The sequence below is a fragment of the Stegostoma tigrinum genome, chromosome 8 (genome assembly GCF_030684315.1).
Source record: "Stegostoma tigrinum isolate sSteTig4 chromosome 8, sSteTig4.hap1, whole genome shotgun sequence".
In the NCBI taxonomy this organism is placed as follows: Eukaryota; Metazoa; Chordata; class Chondrichthyes; order Orectolobiformes; family Stegostomatidae; genus Stegostoma; species Stegostoma tigrinum.
This window is the reverse complement of record NC_081361.1, coordinates 98,052,257-98,072,673: the sequence shown is the minus strand read 5'-3', so window position 1 is coordinate 98,072,673 and position 20,417 is coordinate 98,052,257. Positions and strand designations below refer to the sequence as shown.

The 20,417-nt window shown below is 45.5% G+C and overlaps 3 protein-coding genes across 11 annotated transcripts in view; 1 reads left to right on the top strand and 2 right to left on the bottom strand.

The window, feature by feature from the left end:
* Positions 1-1,268, bottom strand: part of dnase2b (deoxyribonuclease II beta) — a 64,303-nt gene extending 63,035 nt beyond the window's left edge. Inside the window, exons 1-2 of the mRNA XM_048538609.2 lie at positions 1,049-1,268; positions 394-461 (exon numbers count right to left, since the gene is read on the bottom strand). Of these exons, the coding sequence (XP_048394566.2) occupies positions 394-461; positions 1,049-1,268 (288 nt within the window). The remainder of the gene's footprint in view (positions 1-393; positions 462-1,048) is intronic.
* Positions 1-20,417, top strand: part of uox (urate oxidase) — a 40,720-nt gene that overhangs the window by 5,370 nt on the left and 14,933 nt on the right. Inside the window, exons 2-3 of one of the 4 annotated variants that reach the window (XM_048539459.2) lie at positions 2,071-2,195; positions 9,757-9,972. In XM_048539459.2, the coding sequence (XP_048395416.1) occupies positions 2,163-2,195; positions 9,757-9,972 (249 nt within the window). In that variant the 5' untranslated portion in view covers positions 2,071-2,162. Of the gene's footprint in view, positions 1-2,070; positions 2,196-6,083; positions 6,230-9,753; positions 9,973-20,417 lie in introns of those variants that run through there. The other 3 variants (XM_048539458.2, XM_048539460.2, XM_059648166.1) reach the window with 3 other exon arrangements.
* samd13 (sterile alpha motif domain containing 13) overlaps positions 8,596-20,417 on the bottom strand; it is a 177,826-nt gene continuing 166,004 nt past the window's right edge. For all 6 annotated transcript variants that reach the window (XM_059648160.1, XM_059648162.1, XM_059648163.1 and 3 more), the window contains one exon: positions 8,596-8,672. The gene's annotated coding sequence lies outside the window, so the exon portion shown is untranslated. The remainder of the gene's footprint in view (positions 8,673-20,417) is intronic.

The following is a 20,417-nucleotide window of genomic DNA, read 5'->3' as shown; positions in this document are numbered from 1 at the left end:
CTTCACCTCATTTTCAGGTATGCCTGGAACTGCTCCTAACATGCCCTCCCATCTCATGGATGTTCCGTCTTGAGTTGCTGTTCTCCTGATCTTGATGCTGCTGTCACAGATACCCAAGGGACCTCCCTCATCACTCACTCTTCCTGCATTGGGCTGCCAGAGGTAATGGTGGAAGCAAGTATAATTTTGTCTTTTAAGGAACATTTAGACAGGTATATGGTGGGGTCAGTACAGAGGGATATGGAGGTAAAGGGGACTAGTTTAATTGTGAAAACATGGCAGCAGTTGGGCTGAAGGGCGTGTTTCCATGCTTTAGGCCTCTATGACTCTATGTCCAAGATGCATCATCAATTCAATAATTCAGGTTGATTCTTGTAAATGCTCCAGCTTTACCTTTTGCATTGATGTGTCATTGAGAATAGGGATATTTGTGGAACCTCCTCCTCCGCCACCATCCACAACTAGATATAGAAGGATTGCAGAGCTCAGGTTTGGTCCTTTAGTTGTGGAATCATTTAACCCTGACTATTGCAAGATACTTCCACTGTTTAGCATGCAAGTCGTCCTAAATTGTTAGCATCACTATTTTGTCTTGGTATTCGGTTTCAGGTATGCCTGGTGCTGCTCCTGTACTCTCCATTGAACCAGGATCAATTCCCTTACTTGATGGTGATGGTTGAGTGTGGGATTTATTTTTATTCATTCAATTACAGGATGAGAGCGTGCTCAGCCATTTATTGCCCTTCCCTAATTGCTCAGAGGGCAGTTAAGAGTTAATCAGCAGGCCTAGCAGCATCTGCGGAGGAGAACACAGAGTTAACGTTCCGGGTCTGGTGACCCTTCATCAGAACCAGACCCAAAACCCAGACCCAGATGGGTTCACCAGCCCCAACAATTGGCAATGGGTTCATGGTCATCATTAGATTCTTAAAATTCCAGGTTTTTAATATTGACTTCAAATTCTACCAACTGCCATGGTGGGATTCGAACGAAGGCCCCCAGAATATTATATGGGCCGCTGGAATAAAAGCCCAGCGATAATACTCACCTCCCCCTATGCCAGGCCATGAAGTCGCAAAGTACAATGCCACTGCTGTTGATGGCCCAGGGTCTCGTATATACCCAGTCTTGAGCTGCTCGATCTGTCCTGAACTATCCCATTGAGCTCGGTGATAGAGCTGCAACAGCACAAGAGGAGTCCTCACTGTGGAGATGAGACACCATTTGCGCAAGAACTGTGCGGTGTTCAGTCTTACCAGTAGTGGCATGGAAGACACATCTGGGCCAGGTGCATTGGTATTGATGGGGGAATGTAAAGTTAGTTTCTCCCCTTACTTAAAATCACTGAGAAGCAGAGGACATCGATTAGTGGTTACCACCAAAGAATTAAAGACACGTCTTTAAAGACAAACTTTTTAATGCAGTGACCTGGAATGCACTGCTGGACAATTATAGAGAAGTCAATTGTTACGTTTAAAATGTAATTTATAATGATCTGGAGAAAAACAACATTGCAGAGCTAAAGGGAAAATGCAGGGGAGTGGGGCCAGCTCAGTTGTTCTTAAAGAGAGCAAACACCACGATAATGGGCTGAATGGCCTCCTTCTGCACTGCAACCATCTGATGATTCTAGGAATCAAGATAGAGTGCATGAGAGGACCTCTTGATTCCTTTATCAGAGGGGTCAGTCACCAGGCAGCACAGGCATTGGTAGAGGTTTGGAGAGAAGTTTGAGGGTGTTTTATCTCCCAGAGGCTGGTAGGAATGTGGAACTCACTGCCTGAAAGAACCGAAGGGGTAGAAAGCCCCACTGTCCGAATAAAAAATATACCTGAAGCTGCTGTATCCCACACAGGGTTAAGGATGGACAGCTGGAATAAAGTGGGATAACTTTTCTCGAATCCAGTTGGCCAAATGGGCTCGTTCTGTGCCATTAAAGGTCTATTTTTCCAGTTAATAACTTTCTATGTTTCCACGTTGGATAACGTCAATGAGAGAACCTTATAGGTTCCCAAGTCTTATGATGGAATAAATACTAGGTTGTGCCTCAACTTTAATTATTAACCACAGGACAAGGTGACTATAAAACACATACACAGAAGCTGACAGTCCATCAGACATCATTATATCCATTGGACAGGGAGACCGCCTGTATAAGGAAAATGTCCAACTCATACTATCCTGCTTATCAAAAGGTATGTTACAGAAATGCTCATTATTTGTTGGTCAAAACTTTCTTGTCAAATTCATGTAATTGTCATCTTAATTTTGAAAGTAATTAATGATACAATTGGTTAAAACAATTGATTAAGTCGTCAAGATTATTTGCTGGCTGAATAGTATTTGACACTGCATTTTTCCAAAACACTTAGTCTGTTTTGTACCTCTGCATCTGTCAGTGTGACTTGGTCTGCAGCATTGATTGCTCGGTGTACACCTGCAAGGCCACCATAGTCTGACTGGGCTAGGGGCTCATTGGGTTTGAGAATCACCATGCCCGTGGTGAGGGGAGACAGTGAGAAGGAGAGTTCCTTGTGGTGATCTCAGTCAGCCTGGGAATTGAATCCACGGTGTTGGCATCACTGCATTGCAGACCAGCCTTCCAGACAACTGAACTAAATGGACACCCCCTACACACACATAATGTATGAAGGCTGTGCCTTAGCCGCACTGCTGGATTGAAGGGTAGAATCTAAGCTAAGGGTTCTAATGGTGTAGTGGTAGTGTCATAGAGTTTTTTAATGGCACGCAAAGAGAGCCTTTGGCCCATTGTGTCTGCTTCAGTCATCAAACACCCTTCTATTTTAGTCCCATTTTCCAGCAGCTGTCCAGTAGCCTTATGTGCTATGGCATTTCAAGTGCTCATCCGCAAAGCTGACTGAGTATATTCCTGCATCAAGGTTCCAGTCCCAATTGTACGGCACTAGATGACCAAACAGTGTGTGTCAAACAACAGCATTGTAGGTGTTACTTCACTATCCAGACTGCAGCATCTTTGGAAGGAAGCTCACCACCACCTTCTCCAGGGTCATCGGAAGTGACTAAAAAATGCCAGCCCAGCCAGCCTGGGTCTTGTGAAATGAAAAATTCAACAATGTGCAAGAAGGAGACTGTTGTGCTGTGCATGACTGGTGGTGCCGAGAGTAATCTGGTCATGTTGAATTTAATTGAATTAGCCTTTATTGTCTTAGACTAGTTACTCAAAGGAATGGGGTCCAAATCTCTCACAGACCAGTGGGGAATACCCTTGCATCTAAACTAGAATGCCATTACGGGAGGGTTCTCCAGGATTTTGACCCAGTGACACTGAAGGAACAGTGATACATTTCCAAGTCAGGATGGTGAGTGGCTTGGAGGGAACTTGCAGGGGGTGGTGTTCCCATGTATCTGCTGCCCTTGTCCTTTGAGATGGGAGTGGTCGTGGGTTTGGAGGGTGCTGTTTGAGGATCTTTGGTGAATTTCTGCAGTGTATGTTTGACATCGTGTACTGCTACAACTGAACATGGGTGGTGGGGCTAGTGAATGCTTGTGGATGTGATGCCAATCAAGCGGGCTTCTTTGTCCTAGATAGCGTCAAATTTCTTCAGTGTTGTTGGGGCTGCACCCATCCAGGCAAGTGAGGACTATTCCATCACAATTGTGACTTGTGCCTTGTCGATGGTGGACAGGCTTTACAGAGTCAGAATCTTAGAGACATACAGTCATAGAACTGTACAGCATGGAAACATACCCCTCAGTCCAACTCATCCACGCCAGCTAGATATCTTAAATAAACCTAGTCCCATTTACCAGCATGTGGTCCATATCCCTCTAAACGCTTTTTATTCATTATGCAACCAAATGCCTTTTAAATGTTGTAATTGTACCAGCCTCTACTGTTTCTTCTGGCAGCTCATTGCATACACACACCACCCTCTGCATGTAAAAGTTGACCCTTAGGTCCCTTTTAAATCTTTCCCCTCTCACCTTAAACCTATGCCTTCTAGTTTTGGACTCCCCAAACCTAAGGAAAAGACCTTGGATACTCATCCAATCCATGCCCCTCATGATTTTATAAACCTCCACAAGGTCATTCCTCAGCTTCCGATGCACCAGGGAAAGTGGTCCTGCCCATTCAGCCTCTCCCTATAGCTCAAACCCTCCAGTCCTGGCAACATCCCTGTAAATCTTTTCTGAACCCTTTCAAGTTTCACAACATCCTTCCTGTAGCAGGGAGACCAGAACTGAAAGCAGTATTCCAATAGTGGCCTAACCAATGTCCTGTACAGTCGCAACATGACTCCCAAATCCTGTACTCAATGCACTGACCAATAAAGACAAGCATTCCAAACACCTTCTTCACTATCCTGTCTACCTGTGACTCCACAGTCAAGCAACTATGAGCCTGCACTCAGTGTTTGTTCAGCAACACTCCCCAGGGCCTTACCATTAAGAGTGTAAGTCCTGTCCTGATTTGCCTTTTCAAAATGTAGCACTTCGCATTTATCTAAATTAAACTCCACCTGCCACTCTTCGGCCCAGTGGCCCTTCTAATCAGGATCCTGCTGCACTATGAGATAACCTTCTTTGCTGTTCACTCCGCCTCCAATTTTGGTGTCATCTGCAAATTTACTAAGCATACCTTCCAATGTTCACATCCAAATCATCTATGTAAATGAAAATAATTTGTTTGTTTCAATGAGGTCAGCTCACATTCATCAAAACTGCAGAGAATATTGACGCGATTTATTGAGCCTCTCATGCAACCTTCTCACCCAAGGATGTGAGCCTTCGCTGTGTTGCCATGTTCCTGAGTATATTGTTCCTTATATACAGAAACCAAAACTGCACCAATACAGACATTAAAAGCTGGAGTTACCGACTACAATAAGTAGACTTTATAGCTTCTGTTAAAAGGCTTCAGAGAGTGGCAACCATGTGGCATTTTATTTGACCTTAGGATACATCAAATGATATTGAGCCAAGAAATTACACCAGAAATATCACTGCCTCGGTAACACAGTTTCCTTCCTGGTGGGATGATCAAGTTCAGGGGTGAATCGTTTTCACAAGGAACTGAAGCATGGTGAAAGTGAAATGGACAGAGAAATGTTTCAGAGATAGTAGGAACTGCAGATGCTGCAGAATCTGAGATAACAATGCGTAGAGCTGGATGAACACAGCAGGCCAAGCAGCATCAGAGGAGCAGGAAGGCTGATGTTTCAGGCCTAGAGTTCTGAAGAAGGGTCTAGGCCCGAAATGTTAGCCTTCCTGCTCCTCTGATGCTGCTTGGCCTGCTGTCTTCATCCAGCTGTATGCCTTGTTATCCTGGATAGAGAAATGGATCACTTTCAGCAGTGACTGGTTGATCATTAGCTAAATGTTATGCAATGTAATGTTGAACAACAAGAATTCAAGGTACATAGCCATGACTCTAAAAAGGTCAATCCTAAAAGGTCTGACTCTGCCACAGATTTCTGGCCCTCACACTTCATCTTGGGGGCATGAAGGCCAGGGAGAGGTGGTGGAGTTTTGTGGAGAGGAAGCAGATATTGCTGGAGAAACTCAGCAGATCTCACAGAAGGGAGGCAGAAAACAGTTACAGTTTCAGGTCCAGTGCAAGTTCTGAAGAAGGGTCACTAGATTTGAAACATCGCTATTTTCTCTATCCACAGATGCTGCCAGACCTGCTGTGTTTCTTCAGCACTTTCGTGCCTTTGATTTAGAGTCTGCAGGGTCCATAGTTCCTATAGTTATATCAGCAGAATTTTGTGTCTGAATACCTTTGACCTGTGGTTACAAGCTGTAAGTGAACGGGAGTGAATAGACTCAAGGGCCAATGAGTCTGTTAATAACATTAATCATTTACGGGTCAGCCAGTATACAGAGCAGAACATTCAGGGAGACAGTTGAGGGAAGGTAGGTGAGGAATTGGATAAATATTTTGTGAGGAAGAGTTTGAGAGCTAGGTGAGTGGGCTAAATGCAAAGCTTCCTCACAATGTGGCATACCAGCATGATTTTAAAGAGTAAATTGTAAATTGCAGAGAAAGTCACATTCTGGAGCATGCATTGTCTACACATGATGAGAGACTGAGTAATTTTGGTCAATATTTCCTAGAGGTAGGAGAACAGGAGGTCATTGCATAGAAGCGTACAAAGTTTCAAATAAGAAACAAAAGCAGAAATTGCTCGAGAAGTTCAGAAGGCCTGGCAGCATCTGTGGAGAGAAATCAGAGATAATGTTTCAGGTAGAGTGACCTTTCCTCAGTGTTTCTGATTTATAGCATCAGCAGTTCTTTCGGTTTTTATTTAAGATTTTAAATCAGCTTTTTTTATATTTTCGCAACGCACAAGCGCATCACAAAGCAGAATTTACTGCCCATCCTTAAGTGCCCAGCGAGCAGTAAGGAGTCATGTGTAGGCCAGTGTGGATAAGGATGGCAGATTTCCTTTCATTAGTGAATCAGAAGGGTTTTACAACAATTGATTTATAATTGTCATGTGTCCAATTACAGCGAAAAGTTTTGTTTTGCGTGCAGTACAGGCAGGTCATGCCACACAAAACACATTAGGGTAATAGAACAGAGCGAGGAATTCAATGTTACTGCTGCAGACAAGGTGCACAAAGAGCAGGATCAACATTAAATTTAACATTTGAGAAGTCCATTCAGGAGTATAATAACAGCGGGGAAGAACCTTGACAGATGATATCGCTCCACGGTCATCATTACTGATAATAGCTATTAATTACAGAGTTACTAATTAAATAAATTTAAATTTCACCAGAGAAACAGAAGATCAGGCTACTCAATATAATCATGGCTGATTGTACAACTCCTGCTTTCTCCCCCATACCCTTTAATCCCTTCAGCCCTAAGAACTATTTCTAACTCCTTCTTAAAAACATTCAATGTTTTGGCCTCAACCACTTTCTGTGGCTGGGAATTCTACAGGCTCATTCAGTCTCCTCAGCTCAGTCCTCCACATCCTCTATTCTTAGGCTGTGGTCTTTTTTTGCCCTTTATTCATTCATGGGATGAAGGCATCACTGACCAGGCAGCATTCGTTGTCCATCTCTAATTACCCCAGAGGGCAGTTCAGAGTCAACCACATTGCTGTGGGTCTGGAGTCACATGTAGGCCAGACCAGGTAAGGATAGCAGTTTCCTTCCCTGAATGACATTAGTGAACCTGATGGTTTTTCCAACAATCGACAATGGATTCATGGTCATTATTAGATTCTTAATTCCAGATATTTATTGAATTCAAATTCCAACATCTGCCATGGCAGGATTCAAACCCAGGTCCCCAGAACATTATCTGGGTCTCTGGATTAACAAACCAGTTATAATACCACGAGGCCATCACCTCCCTGTCTGGTTTTAGGTTCCTGGGTCAACAGGAATATCCTTCCTGCTGGCTAGTCCTGTTAGAATTTTTAGGTTTCAATGAGATACCCTCTTCAATCTTCTAAATCCCAGTGAATATAAACCTAACCAATCCAGTCTCTCTTCATACATTGGTCATGCCATCCCAGGAATCAGTCTGGTAAAGCTTCACAGCACTCCCTTCAGTGCCAGAACATCCTTCCTCAGGTAAGGAGACGATAATTACATGCAGCACTGCAGATGTTGACTCACCAAGGCCCTGTACAACTGCAGCAAGACATCCCTGCTCCTCGAATCCTCTCACTGTGAAGACTAATATGCCATTTGCTTTGCGTACCACCTACAGGCTTTCTTTTACTGACTGGTGCACCCAGGTTTTGTTGTACCCTTCCCTTTCCCAATACATCACAATTCAGAATATAATCTGGCTTCCTGTGTCTCCTACCAAAGTGGATGACCTCACATTTATCCACATTATACATTATTACTCCACAGTGCCCCCAGTTATAGGGAGTTGACGGCCCAGCAGTATTATCCTGGGCTGTTAATTCAGAGACCCACGCAAGATTCCTGGGGATTCGGGTCCACATCAAACATGGCCAATGGTGGAACTTGAGTTCAACACAATTTTAGGGAAGGAGATCTGCCAGACCTACCCTGTTTGGTCTCAATGACTCCAGACTCACAGCAATGTGGTTGACTCTCAGAAGCCCTCTGGGTAATTATGGATTGCCAGCGGTCACCCACATCCTGGGAATGAATTTACAAAGCCCCTGCTCCAGCTCCAAAACCCAGACTTCCTGAACCTGTAGCTGGAGACCCTTCCTGTACACATACTAGCCCTAGGCACTACAATGGTGTCTGACTTCCTTCTTATATAGAGTTGGAGCAGAAAACCATGGCCCTGAGCTGTCCCTCCATGACTTATCCCTTTAAACTAAACACTTCACTTGCCCTTCAAATCAATTATTCTAGGCTCCTTCCTTGCTGGACCTTTGTACTGTTGATCTGACTAACTTGAAAGTCAAATGAAAAGCCTTCAAAGGATAAGCAATAAGCATGGTATAAGTATTTACCTCACCTTAGCAGCTGCTTCCCATTGCCTCGAGTTACTTTATTGATATTCTTCCCAGAATGCTCCACTGTGATGCTGACTGTGGGACACCTTTCCCAGAATGCTTCACCGTGACGCTGACTGTGGGACACTCCTCCCAGACTGTTTAAGATTGTTGATGGTCCATCACTTAAGCCTGGACGGATAGATGTTTTGGTCTTTCAGGAATTCAAGAGATATGGGGAATGAGCTGTAAAGTAGATTTACACCATAATCAGCCATAATCATATTGAACAGTGGGACAGGTTTGGTGGACTGAATGGTCTTCTCCTGCTCCTATTTGTTAATTTTCCATGATTTTGACCTGTGTGAGCATCACATTCTAGGCTGCCACAGTTCTCCATCATTAACCAAGCTGTCCATGTGTGGTTCTAGCAGGTAGAAGTGCCAACAGCAGGTGTCCTAACTGTGAACTTTGGTTTGTATGTATACACTTCATAGTCTTATACTGCAGTGTTTTCCTTTCTGAAGTATTCTTATTGACACTCTTATAGCACAATGACACAACAAAAGAACAATATTGTCAATATTCACTCACTGAGCACCGGCAACGCTGGCTCACTCAGCATTTATTATCCATCCCTCATTGCCTGGGGGAATATTTAAAAGTCAATCATGTTGCTATGGTCCTGGAGTCATATGTACACCAGATTGGGGAAGGACAGAATGGTTCCTTCCCTAAAGGATCTTACTGAACCAAATGGGTTTTTAATCCCCCGAACCAACAATATCCTTCGACTCTCAACACCAGGCTTTTATTGAATTCCAATTTGATCGTCTGTCACAGTGGGATTTGACACCATACCATTGCACCAATACCTCCCCGATTTTTAGATAAAACACTGGGGATGATTCTGGAGGGTCTCAGGTGATGAAGGAGCATCTGTTGAGAGTGAACGAAAGTCAGAATCCCGACAAAGTTCCTTCAGATAATCAAAGGTTGGACTCAGACATCTTCCCTCTCTCTCCCCCTCCCTCTCTCTCTCTCCCCACCTCTCTCTCCCTCCCTCCCTTTCTCTCTCCTTCCCTCTCTCTCTGTCTCTCTCTCCCACCTTCTATCTCCCTCCCTCCCTCTCTCTCTTTCCCCCTCCCTCTCTCTTGCTCCCTCTGTGTCTCTCTCCTTCCCTTCTCTCTCTCCATCTCCCACCTCCCTCTCTCTCCCTCCCTCCCTCTCTCTCTCTATCTGTTCTCAGGTGCTAATAAACAGAGCTTCACACTTCCAGAATGTTCTCCCTGATGGTTTTGCTCAGATTATGTTTTCCTTGGTAAAGCAGGGAGATGTGGAATTTGTCCGGACGGGATATGGGAAGGATGTAGTGAAGGTCCTCGCAATCAGGAGAGAGGGAAAGCATCATTACATCAAAGAGATTGAAGCAAACATTCAGCTTACACTGAACACCTTAAAGGATTACATGCACGGAGACAATTCTGATATTATTCCTACTGACACAATGAAGAATACCATTCACGCCTTGGCTAAGCTCAAGGGGGTAAGTGTGCTTCTGGTTTTTTTGTTGTAAATGTAAATTTGTCATAGTCCCACTGTGATGGTGATTCAAAGCACGGTGGCACAGTGGTTAGCACGGCTGCCTCACAGCGCCAGGGACTCAGGCTCAATACCACCCTCAGGCGACTATCTGTGTGGAGTTTGCACATTCTCCCCATGTCAGTGCGGGTTTCCTCCGGGTGCTCCAGTTTCCTCCCACAGCCCAAAGATGTGCATGTTAGGTGGATTGGCCACGCTAAATTGCCCATAGTGTTCAGGGCTGTGCAGATCATGTGGGTTACAGGGGGATGGATCTGGATGGGATGCCCTGAGGGTTGGTGCGGACCTGCAGGGCTGAAGGGCCTGTTTCCACGCTGTAGGGATCCTAATGATTTCTAAGGGTCACCACAGCTCAGGGAGAGGATGAGAATAACAGTACTTCATGGGAATCTCAGCTGGTATGTGAATTGATCCTTTGCTGCTGGTGTCAGCCTGTGTTATAAACTACCTGCCCTGCTAACTAAGCTAACAGCAACCCAGTCCTCCTTGCATACTAGGCTATAGAGTCAGAATTTCACAGCATTGAAAGAAACTCTTAAGCCCATCATGTCCATGCTGTCATCAAGCACCTATCAGGTCTAGTCCCATATACCAGAATGTAGCCTTATATACTTTGGCACTTTTGCCATTCAAGTAGTCCTGTTTGGTGAAATCACCAGATTGATACCTCATCTTTCAGTTGTTTCACTTATGCCACATGCCAGCGAGGTGAGGAATAGGGAGCGAGAGCAGTTGAACACGTGGCTACAGGGATGGTACAGGAGGGAGGGATTCAGATACCTGGATAACTGGGGCTCATTCTGGGGTAGGTGGGACCTCTACAAATGGGATGGACTACACCTGAACCAGAGGGGTACCAATATCCTGGGGGGTGGGGGGGGGGTGCAAAATTTGCTAATGCTCTTCGGGAGGGTTTAAACTAATTCAGGAGGGGGATGGGAACCTGAGCTGTAGCTCCAGTGTACAGGAGGTTGAGAGTAGTGAGGTCATGAATAAGGTTCCAATGTTGCAGGAGTGTGCCAGCAAGCAGGAAGGTGGTTTGAAATGTGGCTACTTCAATGCCAGGAGCATCCGGAATAAAGTGGGTGAACTTGCAGCATGGGTTGGTACCTGGGACTTCGATGTTTTGGCCATTTTGGAGACATGGATAGAGCAGGGACAGGAATGGTCGTTGCAGGTTCTGGGGTTTAGATGTTTCAGGAAGATCAAGGAAGGTAGTAAAAGAGGGGGAGGTGTGGCATTGTTAGTCAAGGACAGTATTATGGTGGCAGAAAGGATGTTTGATGAGGACCTGTCTACTGAGGTTAGAAACAGGAAGGGAGGGGTCACCCTGTTGGGAGTTTTCTATAGGCCTGCGAAAAGTTTCAGAGATGTAGTGGAAAGGATTGCAAAGATGATTCTGGATAGGAGCGAACGTAGCAGGGTAGTCGTTATGGGGAACTTTAACTTTCCAAATATTGACTGGAAAAGCTATCGTTCGAGTACTTTAGATGGGTCAGTTTTTGTCAAATGTGTGCAGGAGGGCTTCCTGACACAGTCTGTAGATAGGCCAACAAGAGGCGAAGCCACATTAGATTTGGTACTCGGTAATGAGCCCGGCCAGGTGTTAGATTTGGAGGTAGGTGAGCACGTTGGTGATAGAGACCACAATGCAGTTATGTTTACTTTAGTAATGAAAAGGGATAGGTATATACCACAGGGCAAGAGTTATAGCTGGGGGAAAGGCAATTAGGCAAGATTTAGGATGCATAGGACAGAGAAGGCAACTGCAGGGGCTGGGCATTATTGAAATGTGGAGCTTTTTCAAGGTACAGCTTGATAAGTATGTACCTGTCAGGTAGGGAGGAAGTGGTTGAGCGAGGGAACCGTGGTTTACTAAAGAAGTTGAATCTCTTGTCAAGAGGAAGAAGGAGGCTTATGGAAAGATGAGGCGTGAAGGCTCAGTTAGGGCCCTTGAGAGTCACAAGTTAGCCAGGAAGGACCTAAAGAGAGAGCTAAGAAGAGCCAGGAGGGGACATGAGAAGTCTTTGGCAGGTAGGATCAAGGAAAACCCTAAGGCTTTCTATGGGTATGTCGTGAATAAAAGAATGACTAGAGTAAGATTAGGGCCAGTCAAGGACAGTAGTGGAAAGTTGTGTGGGGAGTCTGAAGAGTTAAGAGAGGCGCTAAATGAATATTTTTCGTCAGCATTCACACAGGAAAAAGACAATGTTGTTGAGGAGAATACTGAGATACAGGCTGTTAGACTAGATGGGATTGAGGTTCATAAGGAAGAGGTGTTAGCAATTCTGGAAGTGTGAAAATAGATAAGTCCCCTGGGTGAGATGGGATCTATCCTAGGATTCTCTGGGAAGCTCAGGAGGAGATTGCAGAGCCTTTGGCTTTGATCTTTATGTCGTCATTGTCTACAGAAATAGTGCCAGAAGACTGGAGGATAGTAAATGTTGTCCCCTTGTTCAAGAAGGGGAGTAGAGACAACCCTGGTAATTATCGACCAGTGAGCCTTACTTCAGCTGTGGGTAAAGTGTTGGAAAGGATTATAAGAGATAGGATTTATAATCATCTAGAAAGGAATAATTTGATTAGGGATAGTCAACACGGTTTTGTGAAGGGCAGGTCGTGCCTCACAAACCTTACTGAGTTCATCGCGAAGGTGACCAAACAGGTGGATGAGGGTAAAGCGGTTGATGTGGTGTATGTGGATTTCAGTAAAACATTTGATAAGGTTCCCCGCTGTAGGCTATTGCAGAAATTACAGAGGCATGGGTTTGAGGGTGATTTAGCGGTTTGGATCAGAAATTGGCTAGCTGTGAGAAGACAGAGAGTGATGGTTGATGGGAAATGTTCATCCTGGAGCTCAGTTACTAGTCGTGTACCGCAAGGATCTGTTTTGAGGCCACTGCTGTTTGTCATTTTTGTAAATGACCTGGATGAGGGCGAAGAAGAATGGCTTAGTAAATTTGCAGATGGCACTAAAGTCGGTGGAGTTGTAGATAGTGCAGAAGGGTGTTGCAGGTTATAGAGGGACATAGATAAGCTGCAGAGCTGCGCTGAGAGGTGGCATGTGGAATTTAATGAGGAAAAAGTGTGAGATGATTCACTTTCGAAGGAGTAACAGGAATACAGAGTACTGGGCTAATGGCAAGATTCTTGGTATTGTGGATGAGCAGAGAGATCTCGGTGTCCATGTGCGTAGATCTCTGAAAGTTGCCACCCAGATTGATAGGGCTGTTAAGACCGTGTCCAGTGTATTAGGTTTTATTGGTAGAGGGATTGAATTTCAGAGCCATGAGGTCATGTCGCAGCTGTACAAAACTCTGGTGCGGCCGCACTTAGAGTATTGTGTACAGTTCTGGTTGCCACATTTTCGGAAGGATATGCAAGCATTGGAAAGGATGTAGAGGAGATTTACCAGGATGTTACCTGGTATGGAGGGAAGGTCTTACGAGGAAAGGCTGAGGGACTTGAGGCTATTTTCGTTAGAGAGAAGAAGGTTAAGTGGTGATTTAATAGAGACATACAAGATGATCAAAGGATCAAAAAGAGTGGACAGTGAGAGCCTTTTTCCTCAGGTGGAGATGGCTAGCACGAGGGGACATAGCTTTAAATTGAGGGGTGATAGATATAGGACAGAAGTCAGAGGTAGGCTCTTTACTCAGAGAGAGTTAAGGGCATGGAATGCCCTGCCTGCAACAGTCGCAGACTCGCCAACTTTAAGGGCATTTATATGGTCACTGGATAAACATATGGATGATAATGAAATAGTGTAGGTTAGATGGGATTCAGATTGGTTTCACAGGTCGGTGCAACATTGAGGACTGAAGGGCCTGTACTGTGCTGTAATGTTCTACATTCCATGTTCTTCAGGTACACCTGGTGCTGCTCCTGGCATACCCTCCTGCACTCTCCATTGAACCAGGGTTGATCCCCTGGCTTGATGGTATGGGTTGAGTGGGGGATATGCCAGGCCATGAGGTTACAGATTGTGTTGGAGTACAGTTCTGCTGCTGTTGATGGCCCACAGCACTTCATGGACGCCCAGTCTTGAGTTTCTCGATCTGTGTGAGGTCTGTACCATTTAGCACGGTGGTAGTGCCACAGAACACGATGGAGGTTGTTCTTAATGTGAAGGCAGGACTTTGTCTCCACAAGGATTGAGCAAAGGTCACTCTTACATATACTGTCACGGACAGATGCATCTGCAGCTGGTATATTGGGAAGGATGAGGTCAAGTATGTTGTTCCTTCGTTTTGGTTCCCTTGCCACCAGCCACGGACCCGGTCTAGCGGCTCTGTCCTTTAAGACCCGACCAGCTTGATCAGTAATACTGCTGCCAAGCCACTCTTGGTGGTGGACACTGAAATCCCCCTCCTAGAGTACATTTTGTGCCCATCCCCAGTGCTCCCTGTAAGAGGTGTTCAACATGGAGGAGTACTGATTCATCAGCTGAGGGAGGTCAGTACATCGTAATCAGTAGGAGGTTTCCTTGCCCATGTTTCACCTGAAGCCATGAGACTTCATGGGGTCCAGAGTCAATGTTGAGGGCTCCCGGAGCAACTCCCTCCCGACTGTATCCCGCTGTGCTGTCCCCCTGTTGGGTCTGTCCTGTCGGTGATACGGGACCTGTCCAGGAATGGTGATGGTGGTGTCTGGGACATTTTCTTTAAGATATGATTCTGTGAGGGTGACTATGTCAGGCTGTTGCTTAACTAGTCTGTGAGAGAGCTCTCCCAATTTTGACACTAACTCCCAAATGTTAGTGAGGAGGACTTTGCAAGGTCGACAGGGCTGTTTCTGTTGGTTGCCTTTTCCAGTGCCTAGGTCAATGCCAGGTGATCTGTCCAGTTTCATTTCTTTGAGTATTTGTAGCAATAGGTACAAACGAATGACTTGCTGGGCCATTTCAGAGGGCAGTTGAGAGTCAACCACATTGCTGTGGGTCTGGAGTCACCTGTCGGCCAGACCAGGTGAGGGTGGCAGGTTTCCTCCCTTGAAAGATATGGTTTTTCCGACAATCGACAATGATTTCATGGTGATCAGTAGATTCTTAATTCCAGAGTTTTTTTTGAATTCCAATTCCATCATCTGCCAGGGTGGGATTCAAACCCAGATCCCCAGAACATCAGCTGGGTTTCTGGATTCATAGTCTAGCGATAATACCACTAGGCTATCGCCCACCCAGTAGTGATGGAACACTCCCCATTTGCCTGGATGTGTGCAGCCCCAACAATACTCAAGAAGCCTGACACCATCCAGGACAAAGCAGCCACTTGATTGGCACTACATACACAAACATTCACTCCCTCTACCACCGACACTCAGTAGCAGCAGTGTGTACCATCTACAAGATGCACTGTAGAAATTCACCAAAGATCCTCAGACAGCACCTCCCAAACCCATGACCACTTCCATCTAGAAGGACAAGGGCAGCAGATACATGGGAACACCACCACCTCCAAGTTCCCCTCCAAGTCACTCACCATCCTGACCTGGAAATATGCTGTTGATTCGAAATCCTGGAATTCCCTCCCTAATGGCATTGTGGGTCAACCCACAGCAGGTGGACTGCAGTGGTTCAAGGAGGCAGTTCAGCCCCACTTCTCTAGGGGTAACTAGGGACGGGCAAGAAATGCTGGCCAGCCCACATCCCACAGATGAATCTTCTTTAAATTGTCTCTAAACTTTATTGAAGAGAGTTTCAGCACTCTATGAACAGATTCTGGATATTTTGTTTGTGTATTGGACATGCTTGATTTTCTTCACAGCACTGTAAAACAGACAGTAGTTGCTCAGTGCACAGGAACTTCATCTCCAGAGGTCTGTACAATGTTTTGAAATGTCTTCAGCTTATAGCTTTGAGTATTGGCTTGTGGTTTGTTTCCAGTTTGAATACAATTTGGATATCCGTTCAGATAGCCCATGGGCTGTTTTGACTTGGGAAAGATCTCTCTCTTTCTATCAGTGGCTATGATATGTTACTTCAGAAGCCCTTTATTTACACCAGAGTACATAATACATGTATTTTGTTTGTTCATGGGATGTGAGCATCACTGCTGAGACCAGCATTTATGCTCATGATCTAAGTTCTAAGTTCCCTGTATCAACCACATAGTTGTGGGTGTGTAGCCATATACAGACTTAGGAGGGTAGATTTCCTTCCTTAAAGGACTGCAATGAACCAGGTCATTACTTTTTAATTTTACAACAACTGACGGTGGCTCCAGTTAAGCCTATTTTCATTGAAATCAGATTTCACCACGTACCACGGGATAGTAACTTTTACCCTCAGAATTATTAGGGGACTGCTTTTCTATATCACTACCCCAGTGATATTAACACAACATCACTGTCTCCCCACTTTCAGGTAAGTGCACTGTCACTGGTACAGCCTATTTCATCTCTCAGAGATAGCAAGAACTGCAGATGCTGGAGTCAGAGATAACACAGTGTGGAGCTGGACGAACACAGCAGACCAGGCAGAATCAGAGGAGCAGGAGAGTTGACGTTTTGGGCCTAGACCCTTCGCCAATTTCATTTCTCCTCTTGCACACAGTATCATTGAGATTCAGCGTTAAGCCATTAGACACATCACAATATCATAGCTCGGCTGTCTGTCTGCTTATATACAGTGGTTCAGCTTGGGTTCAGCAGACACCTCGGGGTGCTACAGCAGGATCACCAATGCTGCCTGCACATGATCCTGCAAATCCGCTAGGAAGACAGGTGCGGCCACACTGGTGTCCTCGACCAGGCCAACATTGCCAGCATCGAGGCACTGATTGCCCTTGATGGGCTGGGCACATCATCTGCATGACCCACACGGGACTCCCCGAGCAGCTACTCCACTCCCAGATCCGAAATGGCAGGCGAGCCCCACGTGGACAGAGGATACCCTCAAGGCCTCACTGGCAAACTGCGACATTCCGACAGACACCTGGGAATTACTGACCCAAGATCATCCAAAGTGGAGGAGGAGCATCCGGAAAGGCGTCGAGCGCCTCGAGACTTGCCATTGGGAAAAATCGGAAGCTGGGCGAAAACAGTGAAAGGAGCGCGCTGAGACACCAATGCCCCACCCACCCCTCCCCATGACCCACCATCTACCCCAAGGGTAACAGAGCCTGCAATAGCTGTACCGGTTTGTACAGCCACTGACAAAGTCACCCTGAGAGTGGGAGAGAGCCACCCCTCATCCGTGAGGGACCACCGATGATGACGATGGTGGTTCATTTGAGCACAGTCAGCATAAGTCAGCTACCAGACTCATATAGTCAACATAGACCTTTTGAACAATTAAACCCACAAAGTCAGCACAGACCATTCAAACAATTAGGCCCACTACTGTAGCATCAAGGTGACCTGTTACTTCTAATTGTCCTGCCCCGTACACACGAGAATGGCCACTCAGTACCTTGTCCCACCCATTAGAAAAGTAAAAACTGCTTCATTAACCAATGAGGAGCCAGACTGAATGAAATTGCTGTCTTCAACAAACAGAAAGATCTAGGCTTACAGGCCTATAGTTCCATGAAAGTGGCAACACAAGTGGATAAACATAGACGTAGAACATAGAATAGTGCAGCACAGTACAGGCCCTTCGGCCCATGATGTTGTGCTGACCTATTATTCAAAGTGATAAAGTGGTCAAGAAGGCATATGGCATGCACTTCATTGGTCAGGGCATACAGTACAAAAATTAGCAAGTCATGTTGTGTAGAACTTTAGTTCGGCCCCACATTTGGAATATTGCACACAGTTCTGGTCACCACACTGACAGAAGGATGTAGAGGCTTTGGAGAGGGCACAGAAACGGTTTAACAGGGTGTGGCCTGGTTTGGAGAGTATCAGCTGTGAGGAGAGGTTGGACAGACGTGGTTTGTTCTCACTTGAACATTAAAGGATGAGGGGGCAACGTGATTGGCATTTACAAAATTAGGAAAGGCATGGATAGCATGGATATTTGGGGTCTTTCTCCCAGAGTAGAAATGTCAATTACTCGGGGACAAAGTTTAAAGTAAAAGGGAGTAAGATTAAAGGAGATTTGAGGGGTAAGTTTTTTGTTTACACAGAGTGCGGTAAGTGCCTGGAATGTGCAGCCAGAGGAGGTCGTGCAGACAGATACAGTATCAATGTTTAAGAGGCATTTGACAGATACATGAGTAGGCAGGGGATAGGGGATTACGAACTGTGTAGAGGTTTTTACTTAGAAAGGTATTGTGTGTCAGCGCAGGCCTGCTTGGCTGAAGGGTCTGTTTCTGTGCTGTACTGTTCTTCTTCTTTCCCAAATCCAGTATTTTTGGAACAAATATCCCCGAAAAAAATGAAAAACTACAATTCTTACCTCCTACGGTATTCCACCCGGGCTGTGTGTGCCTTGGGAGAAATCTTCCATTCCCGACATCTCAATGGCATTCCGAGAGGATTGGAAACCTCAATGTAGATGCAGAAACTATTAGAGCAGGCACGGCCTGTTATCTTTCACACAACAGTGTAGGACAACAATGGATACGCTCACAGAACCGGGGTGGGGGGCATTTCCTCTTCTCATTCATTGTCAGGACTTGGGCTTTGTAGGCAGGGTCAGCAATAATCTCCCATCCTTTGTGGGCCTCAGGAGACTGTTGATGGGTCATCTTCAGCCATTGCTGTGGGCGTGTGGTGTAGAGCCACCCACAATGCCATTAGGGACAGAATTCCAGGATTTTGAAATTCTGACCCAGCTACGCAGAAGGAATGGCGGTATAATTCCAAGTCAGGATGGTGAGCGGCTTGGAGGGGAGCTTGCAGGTGACCCTGAAACATTAGCTCCGAATTCTGTACACAGACCTGCTGAGCTTTTCCCAGCAATTCCTGTTTTTTTCTAACATGCTGGTAAATCTCTACGGCACCTTCTTTGGTGCAATCACATCCATCCTACGATATGGATTCCAGAACTGCACACAATACTTCAGCTGTGGGCTAGCCAATGTTTTTATACACTTCCAGCATCATCCCCTGCTCTCAAACTCTATGCTTCTGCTATTAATGACAAAAATACCAAATGCTTTCTGAGCCACTTTGCCCACCTGCCCCGATACCTTAAGGTACCAGCATCGATACACATTTTTTCTGAAGAAGGGTCCCGACCTGAAACGTCGAGCTTTCCTGCTCCTCTGATGCTGCTTGGCCCGCTGTGTTCATCCAGCTTCACAACGTGTTATCTTAGAAACACAGTCACTCTGATCTCAATGCAGGATCCCACTGTTCATTCATGTATTCTTTTTTATCATGTGTGTCCTGCCCAAGAGCATCACCATCACATTTATCTGGATTGAACTCTGTTTGCCACTGACCAGCCCACCTACATCCTCCTGTAATCTAAGGCTATCCTCCTGACTGTTTCCAACCTCATTATTGAGGATTTGGACACAGGCCATCTGATTTTCTTCCACAGCAAAAGACACTGGTGAACCAAGTTTTATGAATTTAAATTTCACTATACGCCACGGCAGGACTCACACTCACAACATTCCCTGGAACTTTACAGGAATAGACTAGCAATAATATTACTGGCCCATTGCCTCAGTGAACCAGGTTCTATTCCCATCACCAGAGATAATGGGAACTGCAGATGCTGGAGAATCCAAGATAACAAAGTGTGAGGCTGGATGAACACAGCAGGCCAAGCAGCATCTCAGGAGCAGAAAAGCTGACGTTTTGGGCCTAGACTGGGAAAGAGTAGGGCCCATTAGGTGTGGTCTACAGGCGTAGCAGTGGTGACCCAGGTTCGACGCCAGCCTTTGACAACAGTCTGTCTGGAATTGGCATGATCCCCCCGTGTCTGTGGATTTCCTCTGAGTGTTCCAGCTTTCTCCCAAATGGATTAGAAATGGTAAAAATGGGATAGGGTGAGATGCTCTTGAAGTGTCAGTGCAGATTCAATGGGCAGAATGGCCTCTTCCATAGCGTAGGGCTTCGACGATTTTAGAAAGGTTTTTGTAATAAGGTCCCTCTGGGCAGAATAGTTAATAAAGTAACTGTTCACAGAATCTAAGGCAAACGTGCATATTAGATCCAAAACTGGCTAACAAAAAGCCTAGGGTGATGGTGGGAGACATTTCTGTGACTGAAAGCCTGTTTCCAGTGGGATTTCAAAGGGCTGGGTGCCAGGGCCCTTACTGTTTGTCATGTACGTTAATGATTTGGAATGAAAATGTACAAGGCTTTAATGAAATAGGAGAAGGAGTAGGCTGTTCGGCATTTCAAACCTGTTCCACCCTTCAATAAGATTATGTTCAAATTTCAGTATTGCATTCAGTATAACTGGATTTGGTAAAATTAGTCATTTGTGGGCGGTCACCAAAAAACTCAAATGGTTTGCTTATGTCAGCGAACAAAGTGTGGAGTTGG